This window comes from Pan troglodytes, chromosome 2, assembly GCF_028858775.2.
Source record: "Pan troglodytes isolate AG18354 chromosome 2, NHGRI_mPanTro3-v2.0_pri, whole genome shotgun sequence".
Lineage (NCBI taxonomy): Eukaryota > Metazoa > Chordata > Mammalia > Primates > Hominidae > Pan > Pan troglodytes.
In genome coordinates, this window is record NC_086015.1 from 51,570,926 (window position 1) to 51,596,794 (window position 25,869).

A 25,869-nucleotide genomic window follows, 5' to 3' on the forward strand; every position below is an offset into this window, starting at 1 on the left:
AAATTCCTCTCTGGAGGGAGAAATAGTCCTAGGCTTCAAAATACTTTAATAAACAGGTTTTCAAATACGATGTCTAGCACAAAGTAAAAAATGAGGCACATGTGAACACACATCAGGGAGAACCAGCAGAAATTAGGTGACAGAAACACACAGGGATTCCAGTTATTGGAATGATCGCAGATTGAACACAGGCAAAATGTTCAAGAAAACTCCTCCAGTTGTTGGTAAGTCTGGCTATTTGAAATCTTCACTCTCTAATCCATCCCCATTCTACAACCCCCATCCTCAATCTGCCTTACCCACTGTCTCCAGAGTTGTCTTTACACAAAACAAATCTGACCATCCTTCAGCTCTGTGCTTAAATGGCACTCAAGGCTGTTTGTAATCTGTCCTAAATTGCCCTTTTCAGCCTCGTCGTACACTCATCATATAGACTACTTTCCTGAGTATTCTACCTTTGCCTTTAATGCCCTCATCTCCTATTTTATCCTGAAAAATGCCTCCTTATCCTTCAAAGTGCAATTTAAACCTCCTCTCTTTGAAGCCTTTCAGAAAAATATATATATGTGTGTATATATATGTATGTGTATAAAATGTATATATATGTGTGTACATATATATATATATATATATTTTTTTTTTTTTTTTGAGACGGAGTCTTGCTCTGTCGCCCAGACTGAAGTGCAGTGGTGCGATCTCGGCTAACTGCAACCTTCGTCCCGAGTTCAAACAATTCTACCTCAGCTTCTCGAGTAGCTGGGATTTCAGGTGCCCGCCACCATGCTCAGCTAATTTTTGCATTTTTAATAGAGACGGAGTTTCATCACGTTGGCCAGGCTGGTCTTGAACTCCTGACCTCAGGTGATCCTCCCGCCTTGGCTTCCCAAAGTGCTGGGATTACAGGCGTGGGCCACTGCACCCGGCCGCTTTCTGAAATCTTTTTTTTTTTTTTTTTGAGACGGAGTCTTGCTCTGTCGCTCAGGCTGGAGTGCAGTGGCACGATCTCGGTTCACTGCAAGCTCCGCCTCCTGGGTTCACGCCATTCTCCTGCCTCAGCCTCCCGCTTAGCTGGGACTACAGGCACTCGCCACCACGCCCGGCTAATTTTTTGTATTTTTAGTAGAGACAGGGTTTCACCGTGTTAGCCAGGACAGTCTCGATCTCCTGACCTCGTGATCCGCCCGCCTTGGCCTCCCAAAGTGCTGGGAGTACAGGTGTGAGCCACGGCGCCCTGCCCTGAAATCTTAACTCCAACTCTCATAGCTTTCTACACACTGACACACTATTCTAATTATTTGTACTGACACACTATTATAATACTGACACACTGTTACAATTGCTTGTTTATGTCTGTTTCTCAAGCAGACTACTAACTTGTTGAGGTTTGGATCTATTTTATTCATTTAGTATTCCTAGCATCTAGCATAGTGCCTAGCTCAGAGTAAGTGCTTAATAAACATTATTTTAATTTTCAGAGGCAGGGTCTCAGCTGTGTTGCCCAGGCTGTGGTGCAGCGGCTATTCACAGGCTTAATCCCATTAATGATCACCACGGGAGTTTTGACCTTTTATGCTTCTGAACTGGGCTAGTTCGCCCCTCCTTAGGCAACCTGGTGGTCCCATACTCCCAGGGGGACAAGATATTGTTACCAAACTTAGTGTGGACACCTGATCATCATAGTGCACTATAGCCCAGAACTCCTGGACTCAAGTGATCCTCCTGCCTCAGGCTCCAGAGTAGCTGGGACTATATGTGTGTATCATGCTGCCCAGCTTACTAAACATTTTTGAAAGAATGGAAGTGTATATATTTGTTCGAGACAGAGATTCACTCTGTCACCCAGGCTGGAGTGCAGTGGTGCGATCTTGGCTCACTGCAGCCTCCGCACCCCAGGTTCAAGTGATTCTCCTGCCTCAGCCTCTTGAGTAGTTGGGACTACAGGTGCCCACCACCATGCCCGGCTACTATATATATATATATATAGTTTTTTTTAGTAGAGATGGGGTTTCGCCATGTTGACCAGGCTAGTCTCAAACTCCTGACTCAGGTGATCCCCCTGTGTCATCCCAAAGTGCTGGGATTACAGGTGTGAGCCACCATGCCTGGCCTGAAAGAGTTTTTTTTGTTGTTGTTGTTGAGACAGAGTCTCCCTCTGTCGCCAGGCTGGAGTGCAGTGGCGCCATCTCAGCTCACTGCAACCTCTGCTTCCCGGGTTCAAGTGATTCTCCTGCCTCAGTCTCCCGAGTAGCTGGGACTACAGGCATGCGCCACCAAGCCCAGCTAATTTTTGTATTTTTAATAGACACGGGGTTTCACCATGTTGGCCAGGATGGTCTCAGTCTCTTGACCTCGTGATCCACCCGCCTCGGCCTCCCAAAGTGCTGGGATTATAGGCGTGAGCCACTGTGGCCAGCCAGAGTATTCTTAATAATAGGTGATACAGACTGTTACAGGTTGAATTGTGTTCCCCCAAAATCCATATGTTGAAGCCCCAGTTTCCATTGTGACTGTATTTGAAGATAGGGCTTTTAATGGGCTAACTAAGATTAAAAAGGTGATAAAGGAGGGGCCCTAAACCAATAGGATTGGTGTCCTTGTAAGAACTGGAACTGACATCAAAGATCTTTCTCTTTCCACATGCATACAGAGAAAAAGCCGTGTGAGGACGCAATGAGAAGGCAGCTGTTTGCAAGCCAGGAAGAGAGGCTTCGTAAGAAACCAACCCTATTGGGTTGATCTTGCACTTCCAGCCTCCAGAACCATGAGAAAATAAATTTGTGCTGTTTAAGCCACCCAGTCTGTGGTATTTTGTCGTGATAGCCTAAGCAGACAAACACACAGAGCATTTCTGATATTTCAAACATGTTTAAATATACATCTTTGCCAGCCTGGCCAACACGGTGAAACCCCGTCTCTTCTAAAAATACAAAAATTAGCCAGGCATGGTGGCACACACCTGTAGTCCCAGCTACTTGGGAGGCTGAGGCATGAGAATCGCTTGAACCCGGGAGGTGGAGGTTGCATTGAGTCGAGATCGCGCCACTGCACTCCAGCTTGGGCAACAGAGTGAGACTCTGTCTCAAAAAATAAATGAACAAATAAATAAATATAAATAAATATACATCTTTGGCCAGGTGCAGTGGTTCACACTTGTAATTCCAGCACTTTGGGAGGCTGAGGAGACAGATTGCTTAAGCCCAGGAGTTTGAGACCAGCCTGGGCAACATAGTGAGACCCTGCCTTTCCAAAAAAAATTTATAGATTAGCCAGGTGTGGTGGCTTGCACCTGTAGTCCCAGCTACTCAGAAGGCTGAGGTGGGAGGATCACTTGAGCTGGGGAGGTCAAGGCTGCAGTGAGCCTTGCACTCCAGCCTGGGTGACAGAGCGAGATTCCACCTCAAAATAAATAAATACATAAACAAACATCTTCAATGAAGGTTACTCAACTCAAACTTAAAGGAGTGGACACAATGACTAAGAAAATGAATAACTTTTTAAAAAGTTTTATTTCAAGAACTTTGTTTTTTACTGGTATTTCAAAAAAAGGTGGGTCAAAGTACAAAAAAAAGTCAGTTGAATAACAGCACAGGTTTAGAAATCACAGCAGCAGAAGCAATGTACAGACAGCACAGACAAAACAACCCAATGTATGCAATTCTGTTCAGTTTCTTTGCTTATTTTAAGTATTTTTTTTTGCCTCCTGTACAAAATACATAAAAGCATGCCATGAGATCAGAAAAAGAAAAGAGTTTAACAAATGGTTACAAGAAATAGACTCTGTACAAGAGGAGATAATGTTTCTTCCCCTACCCCCCACCCACTACCCCCGCTTCCTCTCTTCTTGCTCTGCTTTAGGTTAAATTATTCTGAAGACAGTTCACATCCAAGTCAGCCTGGTCACCTTTGCCACCCTCAAGTTTGGGCGACATGGAGTTCTGGATGTTAAATGACTCCTCCTCTTTCAGGCAGGACTTGAGAGCCTCCTGGATTTTGTGGGGAGCACTAGGATCATCCTGGAAGAGGGAAAAAGTTGGGGGGGGGGAGACAATGCATACAGCAATCAAATAATAATATCAGGGTTTTCTATCTGGTTGAAGGAAGCATCACTGAAACAAGGAAAAAGCTCCAAGACTTGAATGAACTAAAAGGAACCAAAGTAACTCATTAGCAGCAACTTTTTAGGAAAGTCATCCTTACAAGAAACGGCCAGGCAGAGAGGAAAACTTGACAGTAATCAGTTTACAAATAACTTTAATTTGGGCCATGTCCAAGGTTTTCTCTTGGACAGAGATTGGGGAGAAAGAGTCCCTTGGCCCAGGCGCCTCTATAGCCTCATGTGTTGATGAGCTCTGCGGGGCCTGCTGAGCCCGGCCTTCCTCTGGCCTTCCATCCTGTTGAGTTTTGCTTTCACAAAGATGTCTTGGTCAGGGAACATGTCTCATCAGTGTATACAGTGGGGTATGCATAGAACTGGTAAAGTGCAGAACTGCTCCTGGCTATGCTGGGGCCTCTCTCCCCACAGTAAGAGCATCTCCGCTGACTAGAGGTCAAAGATGTGTCAGCCTCTCATTGTCACAAGTGAACCTGCTAAAAGATGCTAGCTAAAAAGGTATGTCCTCAATCCAAGCCCGAATGACCCTGGCTGCCTCAATGGCTTGCCACACTCTGCATCACATGATATTCGTACTGCTGATTCTAATGTAATAATACATGTATATTGCCTACAGCCCTGTGACAAGCTCCCTCTGACAAACTCCTGAACCTGAGCTGAATTTGCATTTTATGTATTTATGTATTTATTGATGTATTTATTTATTTATTCTTGAGAAGGAGTCTTGCTCTGTCGCCCAGGCCAGAGTACAGTAGTGTGATCTCGGCTCACTGCAATCTTGAACCTCTTGGGTTCAAGGGATTCTCGTGCCTCAGTCTCCCCAGAACCTGGGATTATAGGCGCTCGTGACCATGCCCGGCTAACTTGTATTTTCAGTAGAGATAGGGTTTCACCATGTTGGCCAGGCTGGTCTCGAACTCCTGGCCTCAAGGGATCCACCCATCTCGGCCTCCCAAAGTGCTGGGATTACAGGTGTGAGCCACCACGCCGGCTTGAATTTGCCTCTTAAAGGTTCTCAGGAAGCTCACACTAGCACATAGTCCTCCAGGTCTACATTCTGCACGTTCAGAGAACTTCTGTGGCAAATCTTGCTTTACTCATTTCCTTTAGGACCACCTAAGGGGAATATACCCAGTGCAATTCAGTGGGCCTCAGTTCTTTCTCTGGTGCCCCAAATAGCTGTTTTAAGTGCTTGGAACTCTGCTGATAGAAGACAGTGTGTAACCACTAAGGCAGATTCATGGATGACAAGAAGGTAGAGAGTGTCCTAATCTGACCAGCTAGCTAAGGCCATTCTTGCTTTAACCACTACCAAAATTCAAGATTACCATCATGCTTAAGGACCAGAGTGTTCTCCATAGAAGTCTGGTGAGCCCTCGTCTGTGCTGCCTGCTACCAAGTTTGACCCATAACAGCACTAGGTTATGGGAGTGATGAGTTGGAAAGAAAGTAGGGAGAGACCCCGGGCTTTCCATGGTTCTTGTACACACAGGACACCGGGCGTCCATGAGTTCTGTGCATATGGAAATCACTGCCAGCTGCCCACTGCCCACAGCCTCACTCGGTGCTTCTCCAGAGGCCCAGATTAAGGAGGACAATTTAGTAGAGTTTCAAAGACTTCACACATGATTTATAGACAGGGGAACACATGTTTCTTGTTCCAATGAGACAAGAACAAGAAAATGAACTTCATAGAGTACTGAGGCAGATGTCAGGTAAGGCAGCTGCACACAGCACGCGCAGCCAGTTGAATGGTCAATCACTGCTTAGAATCACAAAACACTGTGCAGTGACATAAATGTCCATCTCCTGAGATGGAAAGATCTCCATCATACACTGATTGAAAAAAAGTAAGGGGTAGAACATGTATAGCAAACTCTCATTTATGTTTTAAAAATATAGGTGTGTGTTTGTGTGTGTATATATATATACACACGTGTGTACTTTACGGAGAGAGAGGTGGGGGTGAAGTAGAGCTGCACTTTTTTATTTCGTGTACTTCTGTACTGTTTGGGGGAAACCATGGGCATGAAAACTGGAGAGCTGAGCTATAAGTATCCTAGGTAGGATGGACTTTGAATCACACTAAAATCTAGAACAGGACAAGAGGACCTATAATCACCTCTCCTCTTACAAGGATACAACTTGCTTTTATGTCTTTCAAGATAACCTCCCACCCTCAACTCCTTCATCACATATTCTCTGAGGGCATACAGGGGTACAGAAACATTCTCATGATGTGAAGAAAATTGGACTAAGTGACTCCTCACAGACCCTGGTCTCAGAGCTCTGATGCCATGAAGGTGGGCTCCCAGATTAAACCTGAGCCCTCGAGGGCTCATGGGGTCCAGATTAGAAAACTGTCTTCTGAGCCAAGGGATGGAAGAAGCATATCCCAAAAGCAAGAGATATGCAAACAGTGCTATTAGACAAGCTGAATACCTCCAACAAACACAAGAGGCAAAGGAATATCTACACCAAGATGGGGCTCTCCTAACTCAGGTGTTTGCTCCAGAACTTGATCCTATTAAGCCAAGGGTAGCTGAATTCCACAGCAGGTCCAACTGCCTTTGACTTAATAGAAGTACCTCATCACAAGGGAGCTGGATCAACATCTGGCATAAGTTCCTAGGAACCACTGTGGACTCACTGCTCCCAGCATTCAATCCCAGCAGTATGGGCACCCTTCAACCCAGGGGTCATGTGGGTTCAGGCCTGGCCAGAGGCAAACATCTATTGGAAGAGGGTGGGCAGTCAGTGCTTTAACAAATACATGCAAGAGAAGAGTCTGGAGAGTAGGAAAGAGTTAAATAGGAAAAAAAAAAAAAAGCACAGGAACATCAATGGAGAAATCCTAGGAATGAACTGAAATCCCGGAAGGTCTGTCAAATCTTAGCACAACCCAAGTTACCCCCATGGTCTCGACAGCACCGTTGTGAGGACCATCAGGGCAGCCCAGTGTTGGGGCAGCTGCCCTGGGTTTCTGGTGGCTTCATTCACGCAGTGTGCCTGGAGCACGGGCAGCTTCCTACATTCTCTGTGCCTCCTGACATACCCTTCAAGGCTGGTTGCTCAGCTACGCAAGACACTCACACAGACTCAGCCTAAGGCCCACCAGCTACAGAGCCGCACATCAGCCTGAGGGCAGAGAGGAGCAGAGGAGGGAAAGAGATGCCACCGGCACAGATACCAGCCACTGACCCTTCCCTGTCACAGGCCCAAAGCCCCAGATTTTTTGCTTGCAATCTTTTCAGAGTGTGGCTGGTAGAGGTGATTGCGACAGTGTAGGAAAATGACCTGCTCAATCTATTTTACGTATGTAAAAGAAATAACACCTCGATGCAAATAAATAAAACTCTCCAAAATTTTAGAGAAAACCAATACCAGCAAGGAGTTTGGGGGTGGGGAGAGAGGGGTGGGGAGAAGCCATGAGGCAGGCTGGACTCCGGCGCCCCCTTGTCTCTCCTCCCGTATCATCTGGAGGATCTCTCACTCTCCCCGGCTGCTGGCACCCCTTGCAGGCAGTGAGTGTGGCGGCTGTAGCAGTGAGCAGGGCTTCACTTCACAAACAAGTGGCAACCGTGTTCATCGGCAATGCCCACAAGATCTTGAATATGACTAAGTTTGACCTTTGGATGAGGTGGAGAGAATTAGAGATGAAGGTAGAAAATCCACCACTACATTCCCTGCTGGATAGGAGAGTCACCCCTCACATCCACAGTGCTTTCAGAGAGGAGAGGATGATGTCCCCTTGGTCACAAGCTGACGGAAAGACACCAGCCTCAATCTCCTTGAAGTCTGGGTATTTGGTTACAATAAAAAAAGGCACCAGCCTCAAGATCCAAGAGGAGCCAGGAGAGAACCAGAGCCAGATCTTGCTGCTTCCTAAGGGATGGCTTGAGTGCCACCCTGGCCACCCCATCACCCTGTCTCAGGCAGAGCCCACTATGGCCGACCAGCCTCACCCGCCCCGTGGCTGACCCCCAAGCCCCATGCTAGATCACCACTGCCTGTGGCCAACCACCCACCGTGGCCGACCACCACCCTCCCGTGGCTGACCACCCTCTGCTCTGCTGTTTTCAAGGCTTGCCATCTTCTGAACTAAGGGTCAGTGGCAGCGTTCAGGTACAAAAGCCTCACTTTCCACAAAGCTGGATCAGCCAAGAACAAGAAACCTTCGCACCGGCTGTGTAGCCAAGCCCTCCAAGAGGAGCTCTTTCTTTTCCCCCTCTGGGAGGAAGAAAGGTGTCTGAAGCTGTGGTATCAGAAACACAAGGGTCAGAAACTTTCCTAAGGATGCTTGCACTCTGTCAAGCAGAGTGGGAGGACTCTGTCCAACCGTGGACAGTGAACATGCTGACTACAGGAGCTCCCGTCCTGGCAGACCTGCTGCCATCTGCAGGATGGCAGATCAGCCAGTGGAACTGAGAGCCCCCATAGCCCACCATCACTCACTAGTATTCAGCAAGTGGTAACTGTGTGCATGTTACTGCAGAGGGCGGGATAATGTGCTCACCGAGACTCTGTCCTGCCCTCTGTGGGTTGATGAACGTGGTGACCAATTTTAGAGTTTATAAGACATAGTGTTTCCTTGGTTATAATGTTCATCTTGACCTTACTTGTTGTATCTTGGTACATACCAAGTGAAATAATCTGTTCTTTTTCTACCCTTTATATCAAAGACTTTAAAAAATTATCCTAAGTTTACCTCTTTCATTTCATATTTAAATTCACCCATTTACTTCTCCTCTACCAGGCCAAAATTTCCTGTTCTGGGGTTTTGTGAATGAGGCCACACATTTACTCTTATTCTGTCTTCCCCCTTCTGGGGCTGCAACTTCCCCATCTATAAAAGGAAGAAGGCCAGGCATGGTAGATCACACCTGTAATCCCAACACTTTGGGAGGCTGCGGCAGGAAGATCACTTGAGCCCAGGGGTTTGAGACCAGCCTGGGCAACATGGCAAAACCTCAACTTTACAAAAGTTAAAATAATTAGCCAGGTGTGGTGGCACATGCCTCTAGTCCTAGCAACTCAGGAGGCTGAGGCAGGGGTATCACTTGAGCCCAGGAGTCTAGGTCTGCACTGTGTAATGTGGTAGTTAAGAGCTCTACAGCCGCAAGTGGCTAGTGGCTGTTGTAGTAGACAGAGCAGATATAGAACACTTCCATTTCACAGAAAGTTCCACTGGACAGTATTGGTCTAGAGTGCTGAGGCCCCTGTGAGGTCTGACACTCTATGGTCCATGATTTCTAAGAACTTCTTCTAAATTTCCTCTTAAAGTCCATTGCTTCAGTCTGAAGTCTCAGTTTAACTTGCTTATCTGTGTAATAATCTGTGTAAAAATGCATTTATCTTGAAGTATGGAACCTGCATTATATAGAGAATTCTAGGATTTGGATGTGGCATGATTTGAGATTTGGATATGGTTTCTGCCTTGTTTTTGAAATTCTCTCTAGTATTTGACTGGTCAGTCTAATCCAAGCAATACACTAGGCCAGGGTCTTTAGAAAATGGTCTATTAGGATCTTTTATTGGATTTCAACTGATATTTATAAGCCCATCCTCCTAAGAACAGGATTACTCCTGGACTTAAGGCTCTGCCAGTGTTTTGTATTCGGGCCTTGGCCTTAACCAGCTGTGTATAACCCTGCCAGTTCTTAGGATCCTCAAATAGCAGCAAGGACACAGAAGTCTTTCCACCCATCCCAAAGAGCAACCACCGTTTGCTTCACTGACCACGATGAAATTCCCCAGCAGTGAAAGCAGAGCCTTTCTCCTTGATATGGAAAATAAGACAATAATCAGACTTCTAAAGTGTAGATGAAGCTAAAAATCATGAGTAACCTTAGAAAAAGATCTTCTCAGCCAGGCAGGTGGCTCACACCTATAATCCTAGCACTTTAGGAGCCTGAGGCAGGAAGACCACTTGAGGCCAGGAGTTCAAGACCAGCCTGGGCAACACAGGGAGACCTCATCTCTACAAAAATTTTAAAAAGAAAAAGACCTTTTGTATCGAAAATTCTGCTTGTCAAATAAGTGATACACCATCAAGTGCTTATTCCCACCTTTGCTGCCCAACTCAGTTGCCCTAGGCTGACCTCCAGAGCTCTCTGGGGATTTCATATTCTGAAATAGACATCAGACATGGGCCAGGGGCCAAAGCATGCATAAGAGGAGAGATGTGAAGAAAGCAAGTTACCTGACAGATAACGTTATCATAGTGAGCCAAGGCACGGGCATGGGGGGAGGAGGTACGGGGAGTGTTGCAAAGTTTCCTTACATTTGGGTGAGAGCCCTCGGCAATGGTGGAGAGGGAGAAGTTATCATTGTGGAGCTCAGATGGGGTCCGGAATTTGCTGGTTAGGAGAGAAGAGTGAAGGAAACATGTAAGTGAAATAATCACTGCAAAACATGACAATGTCTCAGCTTCTGGATCAAATACTGTATTTCGGCTGGGCGTGGTGGCTCGCGCCTGTAATCCTAGCACTTTGGGAGGCTATGGCGGGCAGATCACTCGAGGTCAGGAGTTTCAGATTAGCTTGGCCAACATGGTGAAACCCCGTCTCTACTAAAAATACAAAAATTAGCTGGGCGTGGTGGCAGGCGCCTGTAATCCCAGCTACCTGGGAGGCTGAGGCAGGAGAATTGTTTGAACCCAGGAGGCGGAGGTTGCAGGGAGCCAAGATCGTGCCACTGCACTCCAGCCTGGCCGACAGAGCGAGACTCCATCTCAAAAAAAAAAAAAAAAAAAATTACAAAAAATCCCTACAAAAAACAAATACTGTATTTCTTTCTTTATTAAAAAAATTATTTTAAATTTTATTGATAAGTACAGAATTGTACCTGGTGCTTGTTATCAGTTTTTAAAGGCTTTTCTATTCACTTTTCTTTTTTTTTTTTTTTTTTTGAGACAGGGTCTCACTCTGTTGCCCAGGCTTGAGTGCAGTGGCACAATCACAGCTCACTGCAGCCTTGACCTCCTGGACTCAAGTGATCTTTCCACCTCGGCCTCCCAAGTAGCTGGGACTACAGGTGCATGCCACCATGCCCAGGTAATTTTTGTATTTTTTGTAGAGATGGGGTTTGACCATGTTGCCCAGGCTGATCTTGATCCCCTGAGCTCAAGCAATCTGCTTGCCTCAGCCTTCCCAAAGTGTTAGGATTACAGGTGTGAGCCACTGCGCCCAGCCAAATACTGTATTTCATCAAATGCCATGGACTATCTTTTTTTTTATTATTTTACTTTAAGTTCTGGGATATAAGTGCAGAATATGTCAGTGTATTATATAGGTATATGTGTGTCATGGTAGTTGGCTGCACCTATCAACCCATCATCTAGGTTTTAAGCCCCACGTGCATTAGCTATTTGTCCTAATGCTCTCCCTTCCCTCTTCCAGATTATCTTAAAACAATTTTTTTTTTGTAAAGATGAGGTCTTGCTATGTTGCTCAGGCTGGACTCGAACGCTTGGGCTCAGGTGGTATTCCTGCTTTGGCCTCCCAAAGTCTTGGGATTACAGGCATGAGTCACAGCATCCAGCCAAATGCCATGGATTGTAATAAGGTGCACCATTATTTGATGTACCATTAAGAAAAAATAAAAACACTTCCACCACTTAAACCATCATCCAATACTTTCTTATCACCTAGAGCTTTTTTTTTTTTGAGACAGAGTCTTGCTCTGTCGGCCAGGCTGGAGTGTAGTGGCACAATCTCGGCTCACTGCAACCTCCACCTACTGGGTTCAAGCATTATCTGGCTCAGCCTCCCAAGTAGCTGGGATTACAGGTGGCTGCCACCATGCCCAGCTATTTTTTGTATTTTTAGTAGAGACGGGGTTTCACCATCTTGGCCAGGCTGGTCTTGAACTCCTGACCTCGTGATCCACCCATCGTGATCCACCTGCCTCGGCCTCCCAAAGTGCTGGGATTAGAGGCGTGAGTCACCGTGCCCAACTGAGCTTTTCTTATATACTTGAAGTAGTTCATTTAGACTTTAGATAAGGGACTGACAACAATATGAACAGCTAGGAACCCATTTGTGCATGCCAGGGAATTACAACTACATCATAACTACCATATGGCCAGCAGTGATCATAAGATGCCAGTGGCTGGGCACAGTGGTGCATTCCTGTAGTCACAGTTATTTGGGAGGCTGAGGTGGAAGGATCACTTGAGCCCAGGAGTTCAAGACCACCCTGGGTAACATAGTGAGACCCTGTCTCAATTAAATTAAAAAAAAAAAAAGATGGCAGTGATTGTAAGACACAATCCAATTTCAGAGATGTTAATATGTGGGGAAAAAAGGTATATTTTAGAATAAATAAATTATGGCAGTATCTGCAGTGCACCAGGCACATGTCACACCATCAAAGCAGTAACCAGGCTTGGGAAAGAAAGAAGGCATGTGGAGAAACAAGAGGGTCATGCTCTGTGAAAAACACAGGGCTGGCTAGAGGAGGAGGCCCTAGAATAGGGTCCTGCACCTGGCCTCAGCTCTTGCTTCTCCACTGCCCTGGCTGTTGTTCCTTTCTCTCCCCCATCCTCATCAGCAGCTGCCGTGATTGAAGCAGTCCCATCTCCTGCCCCCTGGACACCCCTGCTCACCCACCCTCTTGGTGTAGGCGTGAGGAGCCAGGGGTCCAGGACTGTGTCTTTCTGGAGTGATCACGTGTGTAGATGCAGCCCGCTTCAGTGCACAGGCACAATGGAGAGGCCGTACCAGCCCTGTGGCAGTTAGCTGAAAGGCTGCAGAGAGCTGCTGGCATCTGTACATTGCATGAGTCTACCCAGCAAAGGAGCAACAGATGGTGTTTTGTCCTTTCCCCAGGACCCAGGGAAAGTCCTTCAGTCACATTCTCTAGAGGGAGTCTCAGGTCAAGGGGAGGGGGATTAATGGGGCAACAGGTTGAAAGGGAAGTGGGGGCAGTTCTGCATAAATTGTCTCTGGGGTCCCAAGGAAGCTGAACTCCAATCTCCCTTTTGTGACTCCTGTGACACTTCCAAAAGGTTTTCTAACTTTGCTTAGTAATAGGAGTAATTTTCTCATAGCGTATAAGGTCACATCCGAGTGTTCAAGGCATGGGCTTAAAGGCAAACACATGTTGATTCTCACATGCACACAACAGTCACTGCTTTGCCAAGGGAAGAGCTGAAATAAGATTCTACATCCCATATGGCCCTTAAAATCCACAGTAGAGGAAGTTAACCCTAGTTCTCCCCACATATTCTACTCAGGAGAGGTAAAGAGGATTTTCTTAAGTTCCTTGCACTTCTGATTGGACACAGGCTTGACTAGCTTTCAAAAAGCAATGCAGTGTGGTGCTAAATAAACCCTTTCTCCTCAGTGTTCACCGAGGAGGAGCTGATTTTGGGTGACAGATGTGAAGGAGATGGAGTTCCTCCACGCAGAATTATGAATGAAATCTCGCACTGGCCGCTGGCTGCCACAGTCCAGGGAAGAAGGGTCTATCAGGCAGGTGGGCAGACTGAGTAACTTACCTGGGGACTAGAGGAGGAGTAGCTACATGCTGGCTGCCTTTTTCAAAGCAGGCTCTCAGATGCCTAGTGCAGGGTTTTGGGAAAGCTGCTGGACAGTGGCAGTGTGCCACAGGGGCTTCACCTCTGCTGCAGCTCCAGCACATTTTGTGTAGGAACAGATGAGCCTGAGTGAATTTTTAGCACAGACAAAACAGCTGGGAATGGAGCACAGGTGCCAGAAACCCTCACGACAAAGTCCCTGGATCAGTTGGAGGGGTGCAGCAGCGTCGGGGGGCCTCCCACACCCTGACCTGGGTGGATGGGTGAGTGACACAGACTCACTTGGTCCTACGCAGCTTGGTATTCTCCGTCTTGAGCAGGTAGAGCTTCTTGGCAAAGAACACCGTCATCATGAAGAGCAGGAGCAGGACGAGGGCAGCCGAGCCCACGGCCACGCACATCACCTGGAAGTCGGTGATGATGGACTCGCAGCGCATCCCCTTGTGCCAGATGTAGTCCTGCGTGTTGCACCTGCAGCAGCGACATTGAGAAACCGTGGCGATGGAGCAGGCAGCCACGGCCACAGTAAGGGCCTGGGCCCTGACCCCAACACCTATCTCCACAGCCTGTTCCGAAGGCCATCTAGCCTGTGCAATGCTCCGAATCTGCACAGACCTCAGAGCTGCTGTGATCGCCCCTGCCTTTACAACCATTCTATGAAGTGGGCCAGGGAGCTCTGAGGTCTGTGATATAAATGAGGTAACCGAGGTGTAGAGAAACTGAGGGAACTGGTCAAAGTTTTCTGACTGCTAAGTGACCAAGGAGGGAAGGGAATCCTGGTCTTCTGCTCTGCAGCCTCAATGAAGACACCTACAGGATCCTCTCAGGCCTCTCCCTGCCCTGGGCTCTGGGTGAAAGAAAGATGAAAAACAAGAGGAATAAGAGCTACAGCTACAAAGTCCCAGGACCTGCCCTGCACATGCAAACCTATCTTGCTGCTTTGCAGTCCCACCTAGTTCACCTGGCTGAGAAGACACCTAAAAATAAGGAAGTGACAGACAAGGACAAATAGAAAGATGGATGTAGATTCTTCTATCTCTGCAGCCCCCCCCAAGTTCTGCCCCTAAAGCTCCCTATCCTAGTACTATGAGAACTGTCATGCAAGCACAGTGAGAATCAACCCTCTGGGTGGGTTTTAGTCTTTTTGTTGAGTGACTTTCTCCTGCCCTTGGGGACATTCCCAGGCTCCAACTCTTCCAATGACATTGCTGTTTCCATGGGAACCAGGCTGCTTCAAAGAGGAAAGATGTGGAAGGATACAGAGGCAGGCAAAGGAGGGAGGACATGAACCTCAGGGTGAATGACAGACAAGAGAAAGGGCTCCAGAAACGGGGAAATTATGCACCAGAAAACTGGCTACTCCACATCTAGAATAGGGTAGGGAGACATGGCTAGCAAGAAATTCTTCATTTTCCAACTGAGCCTCTGCCGTCATGGGGAGGCTATCTGTTTGAGGTTGCCAGGGAATGCAGACCCCTGTAAGTGGGGCCTCTACCCCAGTGTTCTAGAGAAGTTCCGCCACAGCTCTGCTCATTTCCCTGCAGTGGGTCAGGGTGACAGAGACAAAGGCACACTGCAGTCTGCAACCAACGGCTCAGCAGTCTCCTGTGAGTGGAATGCAAAAATAGTTTTCAAGCCGTGGCCAGGCCTGGGTGTACACAGCCAGGGGAGGAATCTGGTAGGGAGGCCCGAATATGATCCTGGGATGGAAGCTAAGCAAGGGGAACTGGAGTGGACATGTGGAGAAGCCCTTGTGAGGCAGTGAGAGGCTGGTAGACCCATGCTGGCAGAGCCATGTAGCTTACTGAGGAAGACAATCTTATTCTTCCACTTGGGAATTTTCTGAGAGTTCCAGGAGATTCTGGGGACTTTTACAGCTCTCTAGAGGCAGCAAGGGCTCCAAATTTCATACTATTATGGGGAGTTCACTTTGAAGGTGAAAATTCCAGGCCTCCAATAGGATGAAAGATGATGATTTTGCAGAGAGGTTGCACAGCCCCCAGGCTGAAATCATCACTATAGTCCCCCAAACTGAATTTTGAGGAGCAAAATCACAGGGTGTCCTCATATTTCTGGTAGCCCTTAATCAACTGGCAAGTTAGTTTATTGCCATATTTTCTTTTTAAAAATAAAATTGCTACAATTTCTTAATCATAGTACCTCCTTCTGGCAATGGCTGGACCACTCCAAGAACTGTGTGGTCACATCCTATGAGTGACCCTAATGTCATGACCATTTATAATAAAGAACTTCGGCCGGGCGCGGTGGCTCACGCCTGTAATCCCAGCACTTTGGGAGGCCAAGGAGGGCAGATCACGAGGTCAGGAGATTGAAACCATCCTGGCTAACACAGTGAAATCCCGTCTTTACTAAAAATACAAAAAATTAGCTGGGCGTGGTGGCGGGCGCCTACAGTCCCAGCTACTCCGGAGGCCGAGGCAGGAGAATGGCATGAACCTGGGAGGTGGAGCTTATAGTGAGTCGAGATCGCACCACTGCACTCCAGCCTGGACGACAGAGTGAGACTCCGTCTCAAAAAACAACAACAAAAAAGAACTTCATAGAAAGAAACTGGAACTTAAGTTACAACGCCAAGGACAAAATACTCATTGCTTTCTACATGTTATTCTCTGATATACTACATCAAGACCTAAGGAACTTGAATTCGTCATATACTTGCAGAACGAACAAGAACAAGAAGGATGGAGAATGACACTTGAAAAAGAGATACCCTGGCCGGGCGTGGTGGCTCACGCCTGTAATCCCAGCACTTTGAGAGGCTGAGGTGGGCGGATCACTTGAGGTCAGGAGTTTGAGACCAGCCTGGCCAATATGGTGAAACCCCATCTCTACTAAAAATAAAAAGAGACACACAGATGACAGAAATGCTCCATCTAGGACTAATGGAGACAACCCTCAAAGGAGTCTGAGGGCTCTCCTCCACTTCTATAGCCTGTAAAGGATGGAGACAAGCAAACCACCTGATCACCCCACCCTGGGATTCTTCCGGAATCAGGCTGCAAGCTCTCCAGCAAGTTAAATACCTCACTGTGAGGACAGTTCCTAAGAGTGAGGTGAGTAGGGTAATTACTGATGAGCTGCAGACAATGCCCTTAGGAAAACTAAACTCTGAGTCTTTAAAAGGATTATGGATTTGATATCCCAAGGTAGACAAACATCAAAGTAGAAAGAAAAAAGCCACCTCCCAAAGTCAAGAAACACCCGCACATCTGCAATGCAAAGACTCTCAGCTTGATTTTATCTGCGTGAGTGGCTGCATTTTGGGGTCTGTTTCCAAGAAGGTCCTCCCTTTTGAGTTTGCGTGCCTACATTCCTTCCAGGGAACTGGCCCCTCCTCCCGCCGAGCACAAGGCATGGAGCGGTGTTCAACAGCCGTCTTTATCCCACAGAGTAGGTTTATGGGCCTACCCCTCTCACCAGTACCACCAGAACCCTCCAGCAAACACCCCTCAACCCAGCCCTTTTTCCAAAACTCTTAAAGAAGTCCCTTCATTTTGCCTTTTTTTTTTTTTTTTTGAGACAGAGTTTCGCTCTTGCTGCCCAGGCTAGAGTGCAATGGCGTGATCTCGGCTCACCGCAACGTCCACCTCCCGGGTTCAAGCAATTCTGCCTCAGCCTCCCGAGTAGCTGGGATTACAGGCATGTGCCACCACACCCGGCTAAATTTTTTATGTTTTTAGTAGAGACAGGGTTTCTCCATGTTGGTCAGGCTGGTCTCGAACTCCCAACCTCAGGTGATCTGCCCACCTCGGCCTCCCAAAGTGCTGGGATTACAGGCGTGAGCCACCGCGTCCGGCCTCATTTTGCCTTTGTAATTGAGGGTTTGGGTAAGGACACAACACACAGAGGAAAGACATAATCTTATTTCTGAGGAATCTCTCCTAGTGATAAGGTCACAGGAAGTGCATTTTACCAAGTAATTCTGTAGAAGAAGCCTGAGTGAACATTTCTCGACCTGGGAATCCTGTGACTGTACAACCTCTTACAAGTTGTGCCTGTCACGCTGCCCTCTGTTTTTTTTTTTTTTTTTTTTTTTGAGATGGAGTTTCACTTTGTCACCCAGGCTGGAGTGCAGTGGCACGATCTTGGCTCACTGCAACCTCCACCCTCCGGGTTCAAATGATTCTCCTTCCTCGGCCTCCTGAGTAGCTGGGACTACAGGCGCCTGCCACCGCGCCCAGCTAATTTTTTGTATTTTTAGTAGAGATGGGGTTTCACCAACTTGGCCAGGCTGGTCTTGAACTCCTGACCTTAGGAGATCCGCCTGCCTCAGCCTCCCAAAGTGCTGGGATTACAGGCGTGAGCCAACGCGCCCGGCTATGCTGCCCTCTGTTGAGTCGGCCTCACATACACCCTTCAGTGTCCCTATGCACCTGCCTGCCATGCCCTTACCTGCAGAAGGCCCCTATGTTCTCCACCAGGTAGCACTGGCCGCCATTGTGACAGTAACTTGGGAAGAGGTCGCACACTGACCGGCAGGAGCCGTTATGCCGCACAAAGCCACTGCGGCACTCAGTGCCATTTTCACTGGAGGCCAAGTCCCTGCCTGGCTCTCCTGGGCGGGGCCTGAGGGCGATGCTGCTGCCGGGGACCGACCCCAGAGTGTGCTGTGGAGGGACAGCATGCCACCGACTGGTGGGCTGGCCTGTCCCGGGCCCCAGACCAGGCTTCCCAGTGGGCACTAGAAGCTCATTTTCATCTTCTAGGTCTCCACCTCCTACTGCATCTTTGTCATCCTCCTCTTCCTCCTCCTCTTCATCCAAGTCATCATAAAAGGATGTGGTGGGGTAGAAATCAGATTCATCGAAGGGGGTGAAATCATCGTATAAGTCAAGCAGGCTCCAGGAAGGGGTCTCTCCCTCAGTATCAGGGTGGTTCTCTGAGGTTCCTGGTGACCCTGGGAAGCTCCCCAGATCTGCGCCACGACCCTCACCATCCAGTCCTTCGAAGTAGTCGATGTCAATGATATCTGATGCCGGTTGGGGCTCCAGGGTGCCCTGAAATGGGTAAGTCAGCTCTGGCCCTTGAGGGTCGGGTGTGCTGCCCCCCAGGTTCAGCCAAATCTCCAAGGGGCTCTCCTTGGGGAGTTCAGAAGCTGGGCTCAGCTTGTCGCCGGGGGTGGGGGAGGGTGGCCCGCTGGCCTCTGTAGCCTCAGGAATGGCAGGGGGCATGATTGACTGCCCGAGGACCTCGTGGGGAGCCTGGAGCGTAGCTGGAAGGGCCTGGGCATCGCCGCTGCCCGCCTCTGCGGTCACTCCTCCCAGGCCTGGGCTGTCAGCCTCCAGCCAGGCGGTGCCGGTCACCGCAGCCGACTCCTGCAGCACCTCTTCTGGCCCGGCCAGCTCGCCACCGGGCGCCGTCCACGACGCCTCATCTTCCCCAGCCGCTGGTGGGCCGGCTTCTTCCCGCGTGTCGTTGGCACGCGGCTCCCACGCCGGGCTGCCCTTTACCAGCTCTTCGGCCTCAACCGCGCTGCCCGCCTCACGCGCTGCGGGCGGGAGGGCAAGGGGCGGGGCGTCAGGGCGGCGCGCTGAGGAGCCCTGGAGCCCCGGCCCGCCCCGGTCAGGCCCGCTCGCCTAGACCTGGTCAACCCAGACCTCGCCACCCTCAGACCCCACCGCCCCAGTGTGACCCCAGCCACCCGGTACCTCTAAGCCCCGTCCCGGAGTCTGCCCCCAAGACGAGGATCACACCCCGCCCAACGCGTCGCGGCTCGGCCCCGCCCGACCTGCCCCGCCGTCTGAAGAGCCAGGCCAGGGCGGCCCCCAGCTCGGCCCACCCATAAGTCTCACCCTCGGGAACCCACCCTGAGCCGCGTCCACAGGCGCCCTCCCTCAGCTCCAGGTCCCGCCCCGAAGTCTCACCGTCAGGCCCCGCCCCGGCCCCGCCCCCGGCCCCGCCCCCAGTCCGCACCGCGGCCCGCGCGCTTGGGTCCCGGCTACCCCAACCGGGGTCGGCCCCCACGCGGGTCGGCCTTTCCCGGACCCCCACCACCTCCTGGGACCATTCCGCCGCCCGGCCGCGGCCAGGCGGTGCCCCGCCCCCTTGCCACAGCTCACAGCTCCACCTGTCCCCGCCGCCAGCGGGACCCCTGCCCTGGGTGGGGCACGAGGGCCGCGGGGGTCCCGGGCGCAGTCATACCTACCCGGCACGGCCCCAGAGGCCAGGACCAGCGCGGCCCCCAGAAACAGCAGCAGTGGCGGCGGCCCCCGGCCCGGGCCCCCGCCCCCGGCTCGCCCCATGGCGCGGCGCCCCGACCGCTGTCCGCGGTCCGCCCGGCTGGCTGCGCCCTCGGCTCGCCCGGCCGCCGCGCCTCCCGCCGGTTCTGCGGCCGCCTCAGCCCACGATGGGCAGCGCGAGGAGCCGCATGCCGCCGCCGCCGCCGTCCGCCGCTGTCCCCGGCGCGCCGCGCCTCCCCGCCTCCCGCGCCGCCGCTGCCGCCGCTGCGCTCAGCGCCGCCCTCACCCCGCCCGCCGCGCCGGCCCCGCCGCACGTAGCGGTGACGCCGGCCCCTTGGTCAGCCTGCCAGGGGAACAGACAGACCACTCGCTGGGGACTAGGAGACACACGGACGGGGAGCGCGGGGCAGGCGGACGGGGAGCGCGGGGCAGGCGCACGGCGCGGCGCGCGGCGTTAGGCGGCAGGTGCACGGGCGGGAGACCTGTGGGATGGGGCCACGGTCCCGCCCCAGGTGAACAGGCGGCACGGGGCCCCGACCCGGAGGAACCCACCCGCCACGCGGCAAGCACGGAGGCGGGGACGTCGCGGGCCCAGTTACCCGCAGGGTCGGGGCGGGGTCCAGAAGAGCCGCAGGGGGCGGAAGCACGAGCCCCCACTGTGGAAACAAGCCAGGCTCGGGGCGCATGGAGCCTCTCGGATTCTGCACCAATCCCGTGTTCCGGGCGGGAAGGCTCTCAGGGAGGTCTCCGGGTCTCCACGAGGGAGGGGCGGGCGTTGGCAGAGCCTGGCAAGGGGGCGAAGCCGACCGCCCAGGCTCTAATCGGATCAGATCTAATCCGTTCGCAGCCAAAGCCACTAGCCCAGATCTCGCACAGCCAGGCCCGCCATAACGCATCCCGGGAGCAAGGGGTAAGACCCTCCCTGGGACTGCGGCTACCTCGCCTTCCTTCTAGTCTCCGGGCAGCCTGGGGAGCGGCCTTTAATCCTGGTCCCTTCTCCGGGATACGTCGTCCCCCAGGTGTCTCAGACCACCAAAACTCAGGTTCCTGGGTAGACCAGGGGGGTCTAGATCCCCAGCCGGGCACACATGGATGCTTGGCTTTAGAGTGATCTGTGGGGCCCATTCACAGCTTCAGGGCTCACAGGGCAACCCAAGACCACGCACCAGGAGGTCTGCTTAGTCGGGAGGAGGAACCGCAACCTAGTTACTTAGTTTATTCCCCCAAACCGACCGTCTACCCCTTAATGTGTTACTCACCCAAATGACAGTTCAGGGTATCAGCCCAAGGAGATAGGACAACTCCAGTATTTAAGAGACGGTCCCATTTCTGTCTTAGAAGACCAAATAAGTGACCAAGATGGAGATTCTATCTCCTAATCTTTCTGATACATATCTCCAGATGGAGTTGCCTTGGTTCAAAACCTGTTTCTCAGCAGAACTATGGCTGCAGCCTATTTGCCTAGCCTAGCGTCTCCACCTCTCCTGCCTGGTAAACTCCTCATGCCAGAAAAACTCAGTTCTTATCACCTTTCCCTTTATGAAGCCTTCTCAGCAGTTACACTTAATGCCCATCATCTCATCTTATCTACAGTTATTCCTCACTGGACTGCAAGGCACTTGAGTGCACAGGGCTGGTAACAGAGGGAGGCTCCATATCAGACAGGCATAAATGAACGAATGGCAACCACCCACACCCATCCCAGAACTGTGGTCTGGAAAGCCTTGAAAAAAGGGGTAAGGCTCTTTCTTTCATAGTTTCATGCTGCCTCCGGGGACCAAGTAAAATATGTTTGAAACAATAGCCTTCTCTAAACAGGGGACCATGTAGGGCTTTGCACTCACCTCAGTCACAGAGGCAGCAACGCACCCTTAACTGCCTCCAACCCATCTCTGCTTCCCTTGTGTGCAGCTTAACTCCTGTCACCTTTTACTGTATGTAGACTCTCTGTGTTCCTTTGCTTGTTTCCTCAACTCGGGTTGTGGCTGTCAGAGCGGCCTACCTCCTCCTTCCCTTCCTGAGGCCAGTCTGTGTGGGAAGACCTCATGGATGGGTTCCTTGATGTCTGGGGCATGACAACCACTCACACGTTTTCAACAGGGTTTAATGGAGGAAGTTCTCCCACTCATTTTAAATATATTTTGTTAATTATTTAAGTATCTTCTTCTTCCCTTTCCTAGAGATGAAGTCTGCTAACGCTTCCTTCAATTTGGAATTTTTTTTTTTTTTGAGACAGAGTCTCACTCTGTCACCCAGACTGGAGTGCGATGGTGTGATATTGACTCACTGCAACCTCTGCCTCCTGGGTTCAAGTGATTCTCTGCCTCAGCCTCCCGAGTAGCTGTGATTACAGGCATGCCACGCCCGGCTAATATGGTATTTTTTGTAGAGATGGGGTTTCTCCATGTTGGCTCAGGCTGGTCTCGAACTCCAGGCCTCAGGTGATCCGCCCGCCATGGCCTCCCAAAGTGCTGGGATTGCAGGCATGAGCCACCGTGCCCGGCCCAACTTGAGATTTTAAATCAATTGTTGCCACTCAGTTTCATTCTGATCTTCCCTAGTGGATCTCACTAGCAGTTTGAGAATTGAGCATAGCACACTTGGTTGGGTAACACCTCCACAAGATGAATGGGAAAATTCAGTCAGTGGAACGTGATGGGAAGGGCAGGATTCAGCTGCAGTGTGACTTTGAGTTAGCAACCTGTCTCTCATATGTGAAAATGCTTGGTAACCAGAGCGTCAAATGAGTATTTCCTCTGAGCACAGGACTGTGGTAGGGTAGAGAAGAGATAGATGTAGGAACCACAGAGTGAAAGAAAGGGAAACTGACGTCCTTATATCCATGTCCCCGTATTTATGTCTCTTACACCTGGGCATCAGGGATGTTTTATGTGGCAACAGTTTCTTCATGCCTCTGAGGTTCTTACTGGGTTGGCAGCCTGCCTCAAGAGCTCAGGTAGGCTCAAGGTCCATTGCCATGAATGCAGCCAGCCTCCAACTGCATGAAAAGCCCCCGGCTTGACCAGGGGGCTGCAGTCCAGAGGAGTGCTCCAGTTGCCATGGCTGGGGGCATAGCTGTGTGGACTGGAAATTCCTGGCTTTAAGTCCTCAGTATTAACCACTAACATTGATATGGTTTGGATGTTTTATTCCCTCCAAATCTCATGCTGAAATGTGACATCCAGTGTCGGACGTGGGCCTAGTGTGAGGTGTTTGGGTCATGGGGGTGGACTCCTCATGAATGGCTTGGTGCTCGAGGTAATGAGTTCTTGCTTCATGGGTTCATTTGAGATCTGGTTGTTTACATGAACCTAGTACTTTCTCTCTCTCTCACTCCTGCTCTCACCATGTGATGCTGGCTCCCCTTTGTCTTCCGCCAAGATTGTAAGCTTCCTGAGGCCCTGACTGGAAGCAGATGCTGGCTCTATGTTGTGTACAGCCTGCAGAACCGTTAGTCAAACACACTTTTCCTTATAAATTACCCAATCTCAGATATTCTTTATTCTTTTATAGCAACACAAACAGGCTAACACAAACATATTGAGTTTTTAGTTTTCCTTGTGCTAATTTGCCTTATTCTTCACAATCACACTACAAATATCGTCAGTCCTATTTTACACATCTGCAAACTGAGAGAATTAGCAATTTTGTCCAAGAGTACGCTAATGAAGTGGTAAGGACAGGATTTGAACTAAGACCCTGATTCCAAACCCTTTCGTTTTAATATAGAGGCTTTTCATTCCTGCTTGAGAAGAGGAATCAGGACACAGAGGTAGACTATTAATTGGCAGAACAGAGGACCTCCCTCCTCCCCTCCCCAACTCTCCCACCTTCACTTAGCCATTTAAGAAATAATGCCATGATCTCTTACCAGGGAACACAGCAAGACCAGACTCCTGGTTCTAGGCTGCATGGCAATCTGCTCTGTGACCATTTTACGTGATGTGCCTCTTTACACCATCCCCCAGAAAGGGAAGGGCTAAGAGGTAGGGGGTCTGAGTTCTTTGTGCTGACCACCACCTCTGGACTGCAGAAACTCTGGATTCTCAGTTGAGCAAGTGCTGTCATCTAAGGACATCACAACCTGAAGGTGGTAATCTTGTTCAGGCAATGGGTCTGCAAACAGATTGGAAAGGCCTCTTGAATTTCATGACCCCAAAGCCAAACCAGCTGGGAGAAAGCCACATAACACAAGCAAACACAGGGCCTCACCATGTGGAGCAACTTTTTTTTTTTTGGAGACAGAGTTTCGCTCTTGTTGCCCAGGCTGGAGTTTAATGGCATGATCTCGGCTCACTGCAACCTCCACCTCCAGGGTTCAAGTGATTTTCCTGCCTCAGCCTCCCGAGTAGCTCGGATTACAGGCATGCACAACCACACCGGCTAATTTTGTATTTTTAGTGGAGACAGGGTTTCGCCATGTTGACCAGGCTGGTCTTGAACTCCCGACCTCAGGTGATCTGCCCGGCTGGGCCTCCCAAAGTGCTGGGATTACAGGTGTGAGCCCACCGCGCACGGCCAAGCAACTAAGTTTGTCTGCAGAAGAGACCTGCTGCCTCAGCAGGTGACCTAAGCACTTCTCGGGCATCCTGTAGCTACTGTGGAATAAGCTGACTGTAAACAGGGATGCCACAGGAAACTCATCCATGTCTGAACCAAACCAGACACATCAATCAGCCTGGGCCGGTTTGGTTGGACCCACCTTCTATCACCTGCCCAGTTCTGAAACTGCTACAGAAATCTGCTAGGGAGGATCAGAATGAAACTGAGTGGCTATCACCATCCAAGACTGCTGCCACTTCCTTACATTCTTCTGGACCAACTGCCCCAAGAGGGCACCTTAGATGGTAGATTACCACAGAACCAGAGCAGGAGGCATTTTCCTTGTCACTTGTCTGAAGGTGGTTGTCACACTGTATTAAGGCATGGCCACTTTCCAGAGGGGCGGTGGGATTATCTCCCCTGAAGGGTAAAGTTGCTGTCAGAATTAGTCAACTGGCTGCCCTCTATAGGTTAAAAGCGCACGGAAAGGCCTTTGGGGGCAGTGGTAGTAAAGATGACTACAATTCTGCATGGCAGGCAGGGGTTCCATAAGAATTGCAATAGGGCTGGAACAGGAATTGGTGGTCCTAGAGCTAGCTAGCTAGCTGCAGCTGGTTTTGGAATCTCTGTTTAGGTTGATTCATAGCACCTTCTCTATCTCTTTAGTCACCCTTTGGGTATGATAGTCTTGCCTGAACTTTGTCCCAAGGACTTCAGGATCACGTGTTTCCTAATGGCCAGAGTGCTGGCATGCCTAAAAACAAGCCACAGGGAAATGAAGCTGGGGGGAGGAGCTGTTCACAAGGAGATCCAACAAAGGAGGTTTGGGCCTGGTAGCACTTCCTTCAGGGATATACCTTTGCATCCCATTCTGAGACCACCTCCTTAAATGGAGATAATCCATCAACAGGGGATTGAGGGTGCTTTCACACTGTTTCCAGGAAGACATCCCCCTTTAACGGGAGCAAAACAACTATGCTCTTGGAACTGTAGAAAGCAGGGGTTTTTTAATAGTCACAGGCAGCACAGTTTGCAGAGTACTCTCACAAACTGGCATTATATAGACAAAAGGGTGCTCTGGGTATTCAGATGGATGTTTTTCTGGAATGAAGGTCAACCCCTCAGGCTACCATATCCAGCAGGACAGAAATCATGGGAGACCACCCAATTCACAGACTATCCACATTGTCCCCAGGAAACTCTTAATTGCATTGTTTCATTTTCTTCATGAACACTTGGAAGTATGCAAAATATTATTAACCGTTTATGGTCTTGTACCCCACCCCATTAGAATAAGTGGCCTGGATGGCATGGGCCCTGCCTACTGTATTCACAACTGCAATTTCACTGTATTAATGGATCAATGTCTGGCACATAGTAACCCCTCAAATGTTTACTGTATGAAAGGTCTCATACAATAAACTGTAAGGAACTATAGGGATCTTGCTCTATCATACGACCTTCTTAACCACTGG

The 25,869-nt window shown here is 49.9% G+C and overlaps 1 protein-coding gene across 4 annotated transcripts; it reads right to left on the reverse strand.

The window, feature by feature from the left end:
• Positions 1 to 3,487: 3,487 nt before the first annotated feature.
• CSPG5 (chondroitin sulfate proteoglycan 5) lies at positions 3,488 to 20,088 on the reverse strand. 4 transcript variants are annotated; one of them, XM_016939886.3, is made up of 5 exons: positions 19,819 to 20,088; positions 18,066 to 19,161; positions 13,935 to 14,123; positions 10,314 to 10,470; positions 3,488 to 4,013 (listed from the first exon to the last, which is right to left on the reverse strand). In XM_016939886.3, exons 1-5 carry the CDS (start codon positions 19,913 to 19,915, stop codon positions 3,852 to 3,854), a joined length of 1,701 nt encoding a protein of 566 aa, XP_016795375.1. In that variant the 5' UTR covers positions 19,916 to 20,088; the 3' UTR covers positions 3,488 to 3,851. The 4 variants fall into 4 exon arrangements, with proteins under 4 accessions (XP_016795375.1, XP_016795376.1, XP_063661177.1 ...); XM_016939887.4 differs by having other exon boundaries at positions 10,395 to 10,470; positions 19,819 to 20,087; XM_063805107.1 differs by lacking the exon at positions 19,819 to 20,088 and adding an exon at positions 19,480 to 19,548 and having other exon boundaries at positions 10,395 to 10,470.
• Between the last annotated feature and the right edge of the window lie 5,781 nt (positions 20,089 to 25,869).